The sequence below is a fragment of the Phyllobates terribilis genome, unplaced genomic scaffold (genome assembly GCF_046119375.1).
Source record: "Phyllobates terribilis strain yellow unplaced genomic scaffold, ASM4611937v1 Scaffold_1__5_contigs__length_1240528914, whole genome shotgun sequence".
In the NCBI taxonomy this organism is placed as follows: Eukaryota; Metazoa; Chordata; class Amphibia; order Anura; family Dendrobatidae; genus Phyllobates; species Phyllobates terribilis.
The window spans coordinates 206,853,421-206,866,922 of record NW_027362761.1 but is presented as its reverse complement, the minus strand read 5'-3'; the positions used below and the strand labels follow the sequence as shown (position 1 = coordinate 206,866,922).

At 42.3% G+C, this 13,502-nt stretch overlaps 1 protein-coding gene across 1 annotated transcript; it reads left to right on the top strand.

Moving 5' to 3' along the window:
- The first annotated feature begins 8,723 nt into the window (after positions 1-8,723).
- Positions 8,724-12,218, top strand: GAS1 (growth arrest specific 1). Its single transcript, XM_073670966.1, has one exon. It carries the CDS (start codon positions 9,209-9,211, stop codon positions 10,004-10,006), a length of 798 nt encoding a protein of 265 aa, XP_073527067.1. The 5' UTR covers positions 8,724-9,208; the 3' UTR covers positions 10,007-12,218.
- Positions 12,219-13,502: the final 1,284 nt, after the last annotated feature.

Below are 13,502 nucleotides of genomic sequence, written 5' to 3'. Positions count from 1 at the left end.
CTGGGAACTCCTTCAAGATTGTTGGAAGACCATTTCCGGTGACTACCTCTTGATGCTCATCAAGAAAATACCAAGAGTATGCAAAGCAGTCATCAAAGCAAAAGGTGGCTACTTTGAAGAACCTAGAATATAAGACATATTTTCAGTTGTTTCACACTTTTTTGTTAAGTATATAACTCCACATATGTTAATTCATAGTTTTGATGCCTTCAGAGTGAATGTACAATTTTCAAAGTCATGAAAATACAGAAAAATCTTTAAATGAGAAGGTGTGTCCAAACTTTTGGTCTGTACTGTAGGTAGTCTATAGGCTATTCGAGCGGTAGTGTCCTTGCTCCACTCAACTGCTGTCCATCATGGTCAGGGGGAACAATGTCATCCACGGCTGCCGTGGATGGCCTATAGTCTAACTCTAAGCTAAGTACCTATGGAACCATCTAATCTGTCTTTTCCATTACAACAAAGTATGTTCTCCTGATGAACCTATTAAGGGGAAAGGCATTGAGAATCTGACATACTTCACTTGTAGACATGAGAATGACTATTTTACCTGTTGATTTGATCAGTAAGCTATTATTCGTTAATTATTAATGTACTACTTGGTGTATTGTTAGTGGTCATGCGTTCCAGATGATATTAATTCATTAATTTATTTATGATTGATCAGAGAATGTTATGTGTTTCAAGGTCTTTGGTGGTTAGAATCTGCTCTATTTAGTATTGTCGTACCTGTTGCCTGTGCTGTATACTGATAAGCTACCCACAGATTGCTGAATGGCAATTTTGCCAATGCTAGGGCTTAATAGGGTCCGACAGGGTTAGCCGACGTTGAGCGAGGATATCATTTCCGCTAGGATAGGGTTTCAACCTCCGTGGTAAGGTAAGGGCATACCAGATTGTTACTAGGGTCATTTGGTACCTTTTTATGTCCCTATAATATTTTTATACATCTTTTTTCCAGGCATATCTAGAGTACATGGCCACATCATCTTTTTTTTTTTTTTTTTTTAATCTTTTTTTAACTTTTTAGTTATATATTATTAAAAGTGATGTTTTAAACAATATTTTTGTTAAACTTGCATTGAGTGCTTTTCGGTGAATTAGTAGCATGTCAAAAGTTCTTAAAACAACTTCAGGACAGGATGGTGTGTGTGTAAACAGCCAACTGAGATCAATTGTAATGTCTGTATAATCAGTCTGATTGTTAAGAAACCTGTGTGTTTTCTGTTCAACATCTTATTACATCAGACCAACAGATTATGGATGCATTACAATATTTGTGTCTGCAAACAGCCGAAAAAGACTTACCGTATTTTACAGATATTGAAATTGAATCAAATGTGTAAATCCAGCTTAAAGGGTTATTGCACAGGAAATTCCGTAAATATTTGATAGATGTGGGTCACACATCTGGGAACTGCACAGCTATGCATCCAGATGGAGAATGAGTGGAAAGGTGTTATGGTTATGGTAACAGCTAAGCAAGCTTGAAGAATTTTAAATGTAGACACTTCTATTTCATTTTTCGGAATGTGCAGTCTACGAAGCCTCAGTAAATCAATGTATGGCATGCAAAGCTTCTATTTTGCAAGAGTTATATCTATTTCTACTAATTACATTTGGCATAAAATAACTTTTAATCAATGAGAATATACTGCAAAAATAAGCTCACATAATAATGATGTCAGCTATGTAAATGATGACTGTCCCTGGGTAATGATGTTCGGCTAAGCTTCAAACAACACATATTTTTGGCAGCCTGCAGACACCACTGCCTCTTGTGGTTAATGCCCGAGTTGCTGTGGATTTTAATGTGGTCTTACAAGTTAAAGAGAAGCAAATATATTCCTGGCCTCTTGTACCACAAGACCACATTATCCATGATTTTACAGCAATGCACTGCTAAAAGGACAGTTCACAGTAATGCTGGTTTTAAACGGGATGATAATCAGGGAGTGATGTTTTCAAGTAAACCTCGTTCTCGACTATTAGACTGTCTAAACAGGCAGGCAATTACCCCAATGAACAAGTAAAACATTCATTCGTCAGCAGCAATGATTTTTGCCGTCAGCCATCTTAAAAATCATCCTCTGGGGCAGCACATTGATATATGTAAAAAGGAGAGGTGGAGTAGAAAACAATGATAGTCTAAGCACACAGAACGATCGTACTAGCGATCATTAAGTGCATATATAATTCTGTTTGTCCTGTCTAGAGAGGCCATTAAACAACCTCTGATTAGCTTGCATGTAGCTGTTTAATTGGCGATGTCTACATGTCTAAACGCAGCATAAGAGAAGAAACTGTTGGCTTGAGTATTATTATACATAAGCCATTACTTATTTAAACATTGCTCAGACAGGCTTACAGTTTACAAAATAATATGTAAAAAGACACTGGCATAGAGTTAAAAATGGTAGGCTCTCTTGCTTATCTACAGTTGGCATAATACAAGTGTTATTTATGATAGCTAGTGTTGTGTCAATGGTCTCATGACTGGCTGCTGAAATATGATAATGGCTATCATTACAACCGATCAAAATAATGGTTTCTGTTGGGACAATTAGAAATCTGGCCCTGCGACTAAGGGTCCGTGTACACTGAGTGACCAGCAGGCCTAAAAGACCACCGATCGGTAAACTTATACCTGTGGTCGTTTAATATATTGTTTACCCAGGAAAAATAAAGAAAATGATGCACGCTGAGTTACCTGTAATAGATCGCTCGGTGCGCACAGGTAGCCATTGTTCTCAGCAGTGTCAGTCCTGTTTACATAGGAAGATACACCGCAGAGAATGATGATCTTTTGTGCTGTGCAAAAGATCATTTCACCCAATGAACAATCATCTTGCATGTTCAATGTGTGATTGGCAGCCTGTTTACACAGAAACATCGTGAAATACGTTTTTTAAGAACGTCCGTGCACAATAATCTTTCAGTGTAAAGGCCATTGGTTCAAGTGTAAAAACACTGATGTGAACTACTCCATTGACATCCAATGGTCAGAGTGTTGTCCGTATGCTACCCATTTTGGATGCAGATAGTTCACAGACGTTTAATACTTAATATGCTCATCTGAATGAGCCCTTATTATAAGCACCACTGGCACTGGTAAAGTGTTTGTTACATCATTCTGTTACACAATATAGTATTTTGTCTCAGGCCTCAACGATTTTTCACCTATCCAAACGGTCCGAGTGTCATCAATGTTTTTAATCCAAGTGTCGCCAGTGTTTGGTCTGTGTGTCAATCATCACCATTAGTGTTTCACTAGCGACTTTCAAGTATGAAAAAAATAAATAAATAAATTGCAAAGATTCTCCTGTACATTGTATATTAATCAAAGACAACACAGGAGCTGCACATGGATGCTGTCTATGATTTTCATGGACTCATACACTTGTATACTGTAGGTGATTTTGATCCATGACTACAATCAAAAATGGACGTGTCCATGATTTTTTTGCCGACACATAGACATGTGAATAGCACCATGAACTATAATGGGTACTTGTTCTATCAATGAAAACCACAGATAGAAAATGTATGTGAAAAACAGATGTTTGAATGAGGCTTTAAGATATGTGCGCACGTTGAGTATTTGGTTGCAGAAATTTCTGCAAGGTTTCTGCATCTCTTGGCAGCAAAAACGCTGTGGAAAAAAACGTTCTGCCGCAATTTTGATGCGTTTTTTGATGAGTTTTTGTACAGCAATGAATGCTTTTTGGAGCTAAATAAAGATATTTGAAAAATGAAACATGGGACATCGCTTTAACCCTTATATTACTGTCGGACCTGGGGTGAGTATATTGGTTAATTTAAATGATTAAAGAATGTGTCTGTTATATTTCAAATAAATGTTTTATTCTCGGTGTGTGTGTTTACTTAACTCTTTACTTACAGATATAGCAATGAGGGTGTCTGGTTGACATCTCTTCATCACTAAACCCCATTAAAATATGAAGTGTCATTTCTGGGGCAGTTGAAGGCTGCTATTTTAGCCTAGGAAGGGGCCATTAGGCCAACATGTTCCCTGGCTATTAATAACAGCTCACAGCTGTTTGGTTTGCTGCTACGTCCCGATAAGCAACCAGCAGCGCTTTGGACACAGCATATTTTCGTTGCATCCAAAATGCTGTGTTCTGATGCCGCACGTGTTATGTCAGTACATGCAGATCCGACACATGTAATGACATTTCAATCGGTCAAAATCTGCAGCGGAGATTTATCAAGCAGCAGTGAAGTAAATGAGGTCACCGGAACTCATCAGCTGATGAACTCATGTGACCTGTGTCCTGGCAGCTCAGTGCTATACACAGCTGAAAGCGATTGCGCTTCTGTCAGTGTATAGCGTGCTGCCGGGTGATCGGATCGCCATGGGACACTTGGGAGCAGCAGCAGCCGTAGGCTGATGGGAGGAGTAGTCTCTCATCAGCCGACGCTTGTTACCCGCGGTCAATTCTTTGTGTGTTTTGCCACGTTTTTGACCCATTGACTTCAACTGAGTCAGTCAAATATGCAAAAATCCGCAGCAAGTCCGCAAATATTTTTATACCTCCGTGTTTGCTGCGAATTTGACTGACTCTATTTAAGTTAATGGGTGAAAAACGCAGCAAAAATGCACAAAGAATTGACATGCTGCAGATTTAAATGCAATGATAATCCTGACAGGAAAATTCTTGATCATGTGTACAGCACTTCAGGGTTCTCATTGCATTAGCTAGGACAAGGATTCCTTAGCTTTTTTGGCCCATTTCCGCACGGAAAAAACGCTGTGAAAATGCACCAAAAATGCACCGTGTGCACATAGCCTTAGGGTGGAAGCTAGTATGTTATCTCACGCACTCATAAGGGCTGCTTCAAAAGTTCAGACTGGCCGCAGTTCTCCTGACCCAAGCGTGACAGCTTGATATATGTCTTTAAGGCTATGACACTCATAGAGAGCCACGGCCAGTCAGCGTATTGCGGTCCGTGCTAGGACGGATATAAATGGATGTCTGAAGCAGCATTTAGGGAACCAGAAAATCACAGCTAAATTGCTGTTGAGCAATTTGACTTGTCTGTACTGAATGCAGACCATGGATCTACTATGACAAGACAATTATTTTTTTGAGTATGGAGTCTAGATGGCTGCCTTGCTCATGCTTGAATTATAATAGCTGTTCATCACATACAGAAAAATGCAGTAAGTACATCTGAGTGGAGATATTTCACTGCCTCAGGCATTTAGCCTTGCCCAACCAGAATCCAAGCTCACACTTCAATGCACTGGGCTTAGCTGCATGTATCAAAACTATAGTTTTTTTTAATAAATATTAAATATTAGCATTTAGTTGATACAAGCTGCAAAATACTTTCACATTACACTATGAAAAATCTAAGAAATTGACCACTACAATATTTTTCTACATGTTCCCACTTATTGAAATTGCAGCATTTTGTGGAAAACATCTGCTGCGTTTAACATTTCAAGCAAAGTGTATGTGATTTCATGGAAACTCTTGCCACTGTGCATTTAAAGATGCTACGTAACTGTGCATTTTTAGTCGTGTGTTTTCCTCAGAAGCTTCTATGCAGAGCCTGAAAAAAAAGCATGTCAAATCGTCATTGTGCTAGAAAAGGCAGCGTCAAATCCGCATTAACAACAGAGGGAAAACATATAAAAAAGCAACAAAAAACACAATGATCAGAGCAGATTGCTTTTGTGTATTTTAGTTTGGACACCTGCAGAATATCCGCAGAAAAAACGCAATGGGAAAAAACACACCAGAAAAAAACAACTGAGTGTTTTGACATGTGGGAACATGGTCTTAATGTTACATCCAAGTCAAAATAAACAATCTCCTATTTTCTTTTCCAGCTTGGAGAGACCTGCTAGTTGGCTGCAGCAGTCACAAGAAATCGATCACGGGAAGAGGAAGACTGTTGAGGAACAAAGGTTGCTGTGCAGAAGAGTGGCGAGGGTCCAGTAGGCGCATAGATTTATTTTTATATTAAGTCCACCAATGGCCCATTTGTACAATAAAATATCACAGTGGACAGTAATAAATATTAATAAAATATTCACAAACAGACTTATTTTGCAAATTTTTGCAGTTCTAAAAATTGTTTCCACACATCTAAAAGGGAGTCTGTCAGGAGGATTTCACACCCCAAGGTATTTATATGTGCATGAAGCTCTTTCAAACACAAGTCCAGCAACACCTTTACATGGCCTGTCCGTTCCTCCGTTATTGAGAAATCAGTTAGTAAATTAATATGCAAATGAAGCTGTAGCTCTGAAGCCTGTCACTCCAGCTCTTCTTTGCACAATGCTCCCTCCTCCTGCTTGACTGATGACTCTTTTGCTTGAATTCACACAACACAGACACTGTCAATAAAGCAGGAAGAGGTGGTGTTAGGCAGGGAATAGAGCTGGAGTGACTGAGGCTTCAGATTTACAGCCTCATTTACATATCAATTTAAACACTGATTTCTCAGTAACCAAGGAACTGAGTGTCAATGTAAAGGTATTCCTGGACTTGTCTTTGAAAGAGCTACATTCATATATATAGAGTTGAGGTGGGGTAAAATCATGTTGACAGATTCTCTTTACTATCATTTTAGGATTTGTTGCAGATGAAAGCGAAAATGGCAGAAATTTCTGTACAAAAATTCTGCCACTTGTGAATTTACCCTTTGTCTCTGTGCACATTTGTGCAGCAAGCTCCATTTTCAATCTCCGTGGGCTGTTTTGTCAGGTATGGTGGAGAATAAAGTACCATGCTTTGCTATTTCTGCTCTTAAAATAATGAAAAGTATAGATGAGCAGACCCATGGAAGTCCGAGTTCTGGTGTGCGACCCAAACTTTATTCCAAAGTTTGGTTCGGGTACCAGAACTGTACCTGAACTTGAACCTGAACCCCATTGAAAACAATGGGAACCCGAACTTTGAAGCTGGAAAATTTTCTCTCTCTTCCTGGATTTCCCCCAGAGCTCTGAACATTAAAACGGACTTCTGAGAGAAGTCCGTGTTCGGAGTCTGGCATCGGACAAGTGTCCAATACGAACCCCGAATTTTTAAGTTCGGATTCGTTCATCTCTAATGAAAAGCTTTTGGGCACTGTTGGGATTGTCCAGTTTCATAAAAAAATTGGATAGACACTAGCTATGCTTAAAAAATACTAAAACAAGCATTACTTACCTGTTGTATATACGCATTACTTTACCTGTTGAATTCCCTGATGTTCCAGCTCCTCCCTTTCCATTCTACGACACGAGGCCACAGCAGCCAATCACTGGGCTCAGTAACGATGACGACGTAGAAGTGGGAAGGTGGGATAGGAGCAACAGGATCTTCATCCCCACATCTCTTTTACCAGCATGTCCACAGTCAAATATGTAATGCACACCATACAAACTCTATGAGTGTTACAGAGACAGCGCTGCCATAAATGATGGAAAACCTCAATATATACCACAATTGTGAGTGCAGCATTGGTTGCACATTGCTTTTCAATCCAGGAGGGCATAGTCCTAAGAATAAAAGTGAACCTAACACTAAGATTATGTTCAAATTGAGTTTTCTAGAGTAGGAAAAATCGGAAGAGTCTTACAAGCAGAACCTAATTCAAGAAACGCACCTTTTTAGGAAATGTACAATGTGACCAATTTATCAAATCTTTTACGCCTTTTTCATTGCATTTTTTTGTTGTTTTTTTAACGTGTTTTTATTGCATTTTTGATGCTGCGTTTTTTGTCTCTTTTTGGTGTGTCATGCTTTAAATAAAGCTGCTTTGTTTTTGATACATCCTGGTATTTGACTTTGGCAAAACTTTATTGCGGTGCGGATTGCAAGAGTCTTTGATGCATTTCTGCTGCCGAAACTCACTATCTGAGGATTTTCTGCATCTAATGCAAGTCTATGGGGAAAATCCGCATGGAAAAATCAGCGTACCCGCAGGAGAAATTGTCATGTTGCGGATTTGAAACTCGCACCGCAGGTCAGTTTATGCTGAATAAAAAAGCACCGTGGGCACGAGATCACTATAGATCCCATCCACTTTGCTGGAACTGTAAGACGCTGGGTTTATGCCACAGCAAAAATACGCAGCCTCAAAAGCTCAATGTGGGAACGTAGCCTTAAGCGTATGTTCACACTTCGTCTTTTTCTAGAAATTTTTAATTGGCTTCGCTCCGGAGAAAGCTGTCACAAAACGGTCTAAAGAATCTTCTATTTATTTCTATGGAAAAACAACTTGTTCTTATCTTCACGTCTTTTAGACGTCTCAGGTCTTCAAAGACGCCAAGTGTTTAAAAGAAGTAGCACGTCCATTCCTCTGGTATAACGACGCCCCATATTTATAACACGGGTGAATGGGAAGGGTAAAAAGTCGCCCAAGTATTTTTTCCACTTCATAAGTGTTTTTGCCTTAAAATATGTGAGTGTGGAATTCATTGCTTCATGGGTTTCAAAAAACAACAAAAAAATGAGAAAATGACGCCCAAAAATAGAAAACGCTTCAGGAAAAGTCGCGAACCCGGGAGCGTAGTGCACTCGTAAAACGTACGGAAAAAGAGGCAGTGTGAACCTAGCCCGAGGATGCCGCAGGAATGGCAGCACTTTCTCAGCACTGCTCCTCGTTCCCCACCCCGGCTCCCCCCATCCCCATCCCCATCCCCCTACACCACATCTCACACACACACAAAAAAAGTTTCAACAACAATCGGCTGGGCCAATGGCAGCAGGGAGACCCGGGAAAGGGGCTGAGCAAAGGGCGAGGAGATGAAGAGAAAAGCAGACGAGCCTGGCTGAGGGGAGAAGCCGCTGCACCGGGCATGGCTGTGGTAGGATGAGGGCACCGTGCGCACACACAGCCTGGCAGACATTTCCCGCACTTTACTGACACAGGAGCCCGGGCGGCCCCCTCCCTCCTGAGGACACCGGCCGCGGCGGGAGCGTTGCACAGCCCGGTGATGCCCTCCGCATAAGGACCCATGAGCCTCCGGGCACTGGCGGCCGCGGTGCGCTGGACGCTGTGAGGGGAGCCCCCTAGGACTGATGCTGTGAGGGGAGCCCCCTAGGACTGATGCTGTGAGGGGAGCCCCCTAGGACTGATGCTGTGAGGGGAGCCCCCTAGGACTGATGCTGTGAGGGGAGCCCCCTAGGACTGATGCTGTGAGGGGAGCCCCCTAGGACTGATGCTGTGAGGGGAGCCCCTAGGACCGATGCTGCTCGGCATGGCTGCTGGATGCGCGCTCACCTACGCGCTGCTGCTGCTGCTGGCTTCCCTGCTGGGACCGTGCCTGGGCCGGATGATCTGCTGGCAGGCAGTGCTTACGTGCCAGCTGGAGACGGAATGTAACTTCGCCTACAACCAGTATACTCAGGCGTGCTCCTCGGTGTTCGCCAGGGAGGACGGGAACGAGCCGAGCCCGCGGCGCTGCCCCAGCCACTGCATCAATGCCCTCATCCAGCTGAACCGCACCAAGGCCGGGCCCGCGCTGGAGGACTGTGACTGCGGCACTGATGGCGACTGCAGAGCCACCAAGCAAACCATCGAGCCGTGCATGCCCCGCACCAGCCCGGGGGGCGCCAGACGCGTGATCGGCTGCACCGCCGCTCGGAAACTCTGCGAGAAGGACCGCAACTGCTCGCAATCCATGGCCAGCTACTTGCGCCATTGTGGACCGCTATTCAATGGGCTGAGCTGTCCGCTCAGCTGCATGACCGTCATCATGGAGATGATGAAGATCCCCCGAGCCGTGCAGCTCAGTGACTGCGTGTGTGACGGCATGGAGCGGCCGATCTGCGAGACCCTGAAGGAAAGCATGGGCCGGCTGTGCTTCGGGGCGGATGGCTATGGGGGTCCCGGCAGCAGCGGGGAATCGGACGATGACAATGACGAGGAGTACGATTATTCTGTGGGGCCCACCAGGACAGCCGAGAATGGTGCCCTCCGAGCTGCCCCTACATTCATCCTGTGGGCATGGAGTGTGTGGTCGCTGTTACAGTGGTATGAGTGACCGCTGCCCTCACCCACCTGATGGTGCCCCCCACTGACCGACCGGGAGCGGGCATCCTGTGACCCTGGGCACGACCCAACTCAGGCTGCCTGTACATGGGTCCGTACGACCCCACTAGCCCAGGATACCTGTACATGGATCTGTATGACCCCACTAGCCCAGGCTGCCTGTACATGGGTCCGTTCGACCCCACTAGCCAAGTCTGCCTGTACATGGGTCCGTACGACCCCACTAGCCAAGTCTGCCTGTACACTGGTCTGTACGTCTCCTAAGGGATTCTTGACACTTGAGATGGGCATAGATGTATTGGACCGCAGCAGTTGTTGGCCATCACATTGGATGAGTTATCATGTATGACCATTATGACTAGTCAGGAATGATGGCTGCTTGTGAGATGTGTACTGATTGGGAAGATGGTCAGTGAGATATTGGTTCCTTGTCAGTCATCCCTGATATTCATGGAGTGAGCACAGACTGCACTGTCTGGACCGGCCATTAGTCTCCTGACCCTAACTTAGGTACAAGTGAGACTCAACTTGGGTCAGGAGACCTGTGGCCGCTCCGGTCATCTCAGTCCATCCTCAGATCGTGAGTCCCGGACATTGGAGCCAGCCTTTTCTAAGGGTTTATTCACACTGTGGATCTCTCTGTTGCTTACATCTGAGTGGGGTTTGCAGATTCCCATGCACATGCTGCAGAAACATCTCCACCCAGATGTGAGGACAGATTTGTTTGTGAACATGCTATAATAATCCTATATACTATGCAGCGATGGTCCCCTGGGACTGGCTATGCAACCGTGGCACCTCTCACCACCTTTCATCTAGTGTCTACAGCCCTAAGCCTGCTTGGTCTAGTCCTGCAGTCATACTGACAGCTGTCTGAGATATTGAGAGAAGCAGGAGCCAGATAGAAGAGGGTATGACTGCAGAACCAGTCTATGCAGGGTTTGTTTGTAGTCTGTTACCATAGAAACACATTACTCTGCATGGAAAATGTAGTCACAGTTCTGCAGGATATCTGTAATGAAGACTGTTGCAAAATTGCTCAACTTTTTCCATTTAGATTCATTTGAGGGGTAAAAATGGTTGTAAAATTGGAAGTACTTTTAAAGGAGGTTTCCAGGAGTTGACAGCTATTATTTACTGCAGTAGTAGATCTATATATCCCAAACTACTAAAAAGCATAGTGATCAACTAGACTAATCCTTTTCTCCAAGGTTCTGAAATGTGGTTGTTCTAGGCAACTTCATTCTTGTATTCCACCCTTCCATATGGTGCACCATGTAGTAACTGATAGCTACGGCTGACAGCTCCTGGAGAATCCCTTTAAGAAGTAACTGTCTGTATGGGAGAGTAACGTCTAGAAATGCCTTCAGCTACCACAAATGCCTTCTTTATTCCTTAGGATAAGGGCTGTGTGTGACATAATGATGACAGTGTTGTCATTAGGTGCTGCCACAATGACTGCCTTTATAGTGTTAAAGCACAATACACACTTCGGATTCTGCCATATCATTTATTACACACAAGGAGAATTGCCATGGCATACATTACATATGTTAATAAATCTACATTTTCTCCTATTGTCCATGTACATACCATCTTGATGCTGCTGTTCCATAGTGGAAAGTATAAGCGCCTGGGCGATGTATATTGAAAGCCCACAGAGGTGCCACCTGTACCAGAGCTGTGCACTGCCATCATAGACCTGTAAATAACCCATTCAGAATATCATTACTGGAAATATCTGCAAAGAAGTATATATAGTGTATTTATATGGGAAGAATGTGTCAGTGGCTTTATATCTGTACAGACTTTTATATGAATTGTATTCCAGGAATAATTTATTTAGATCTGTAGTCTCCAACCTGTGTCTTTCCAGCGGTTGCGAAACTACCACCTCCTGCATGTTGAGAGTTGTAGTTCCGGAAACAGCTGTGGAGCCGCAGGGTGGAGACCACTGTTGTAGGATATAGAGGTGAAATCTATATATTGGCAAACAATGCTGTTGTTTCAACCAATAGTACATATGTGCTCATTGCTCTGTCCTTCAAATGTACAGTTTATTTTATAGATTTTACTGACGCAAAAAGAGAATTTTATGGACTTTGTAAAAAAGAATATGTAAAAATGACCTTTTTTGTTTTGTTCCATGACTGCCTTACACTTTTGTATTTTTATAAATGAAATAACAGGAATATTTGAAAACACGCAAGACTTTCGGTGTCATTTGTTCATAGTAATTTGTTTTCAAAGAAGGTACATTTCTACATTTAAATGACTAATTATGATTGGGAGACTCTCCTAAATAGATGGTATTTGTTGTGGTATTATTAACGCTGACTCACATAAGGTAGCGCCCTAATACTGAAATAAAATGGACCGAAAACATGAAAAGAAAAGATGGAATCTATTTAATTTTATTATGGATGTACGGTATATTGTTTAGCACTTGATATGTCATAATATTTATGATTGATATTGCATAAAAAACATGAATTCAGAAAACTCCTTTTTTTCTTACTGGGTTATGTGAATGTGTTATTATGAATTTAACTTTTTTATTCTTCAGCATCAATCACTAACAATATAAAAATTGATCAAGGCCAGTTTCACAGTCCAAGTGCGGACTGCATTGTCCGAACCCGACTCTGGTCTCCTGACCCTAATTCAACAGCCTTATATATAGCTTTAAAGTCATATTCACATGTTCAGTATTAGGTCAGTATTTTACCTCAGTATTTGTAAGCCAAAACCAGGAGAGGAACAATCAGGGGAAAGGTATAATAGAAACCCGTCACCACTTCTGTATTTATCACCATCTCCTGGTTCTGGCTTACACATACTGAAATAAAATAAAGACCAAATACTCAACGTGTGAACGTGGTGTAATTGTTCCACTCCTGGTTTTGGCTTACAAATACTGATGTACAATGCAAAATTATATTGTGGTACAGTGTTAGCCAGAAAAATAGATTTAAATACTTTTATGACAAAAGTATTCTCGGAGTGATACCTTTATTGGCTAACCAGAAACAATATATATTTGCAAGCTTTCAGAGGCTCCTTTGGGCATTTGTAAACCTGCCTGAAGAAGGAGCCTCTGTGCTCTGAAAGCTTGCAAATTTATATTGTTTCTGGTTAGCCAATAAAGGTATCACTCCGAGAATACTTTTGTCATTTTTGGGTATAATAATACAGATGTAAAATACTGTACGTGGCCTAAAGCTGTTGCGTTTGGGTCAGGAGAACCGCAGCCTGTTGGCACTCAGACCTTTAATGTCAGATATGTGAAACCAACTTTAATATGAAACAATATCTATCCATAATAAAATGACGGTGGTATTTAGAGGGCTGGTCCTTAATTTCTTCACATTTTTGTTGATTGCCTGACCTTGTATATAGTGTCTATTGTCGCTTCTCCTATCAGATTTCTTCTATCTGCTGGGGGATGGAGAACCTCTCCTCCTTGCTGATCCCTTCAGTCAGGCAAG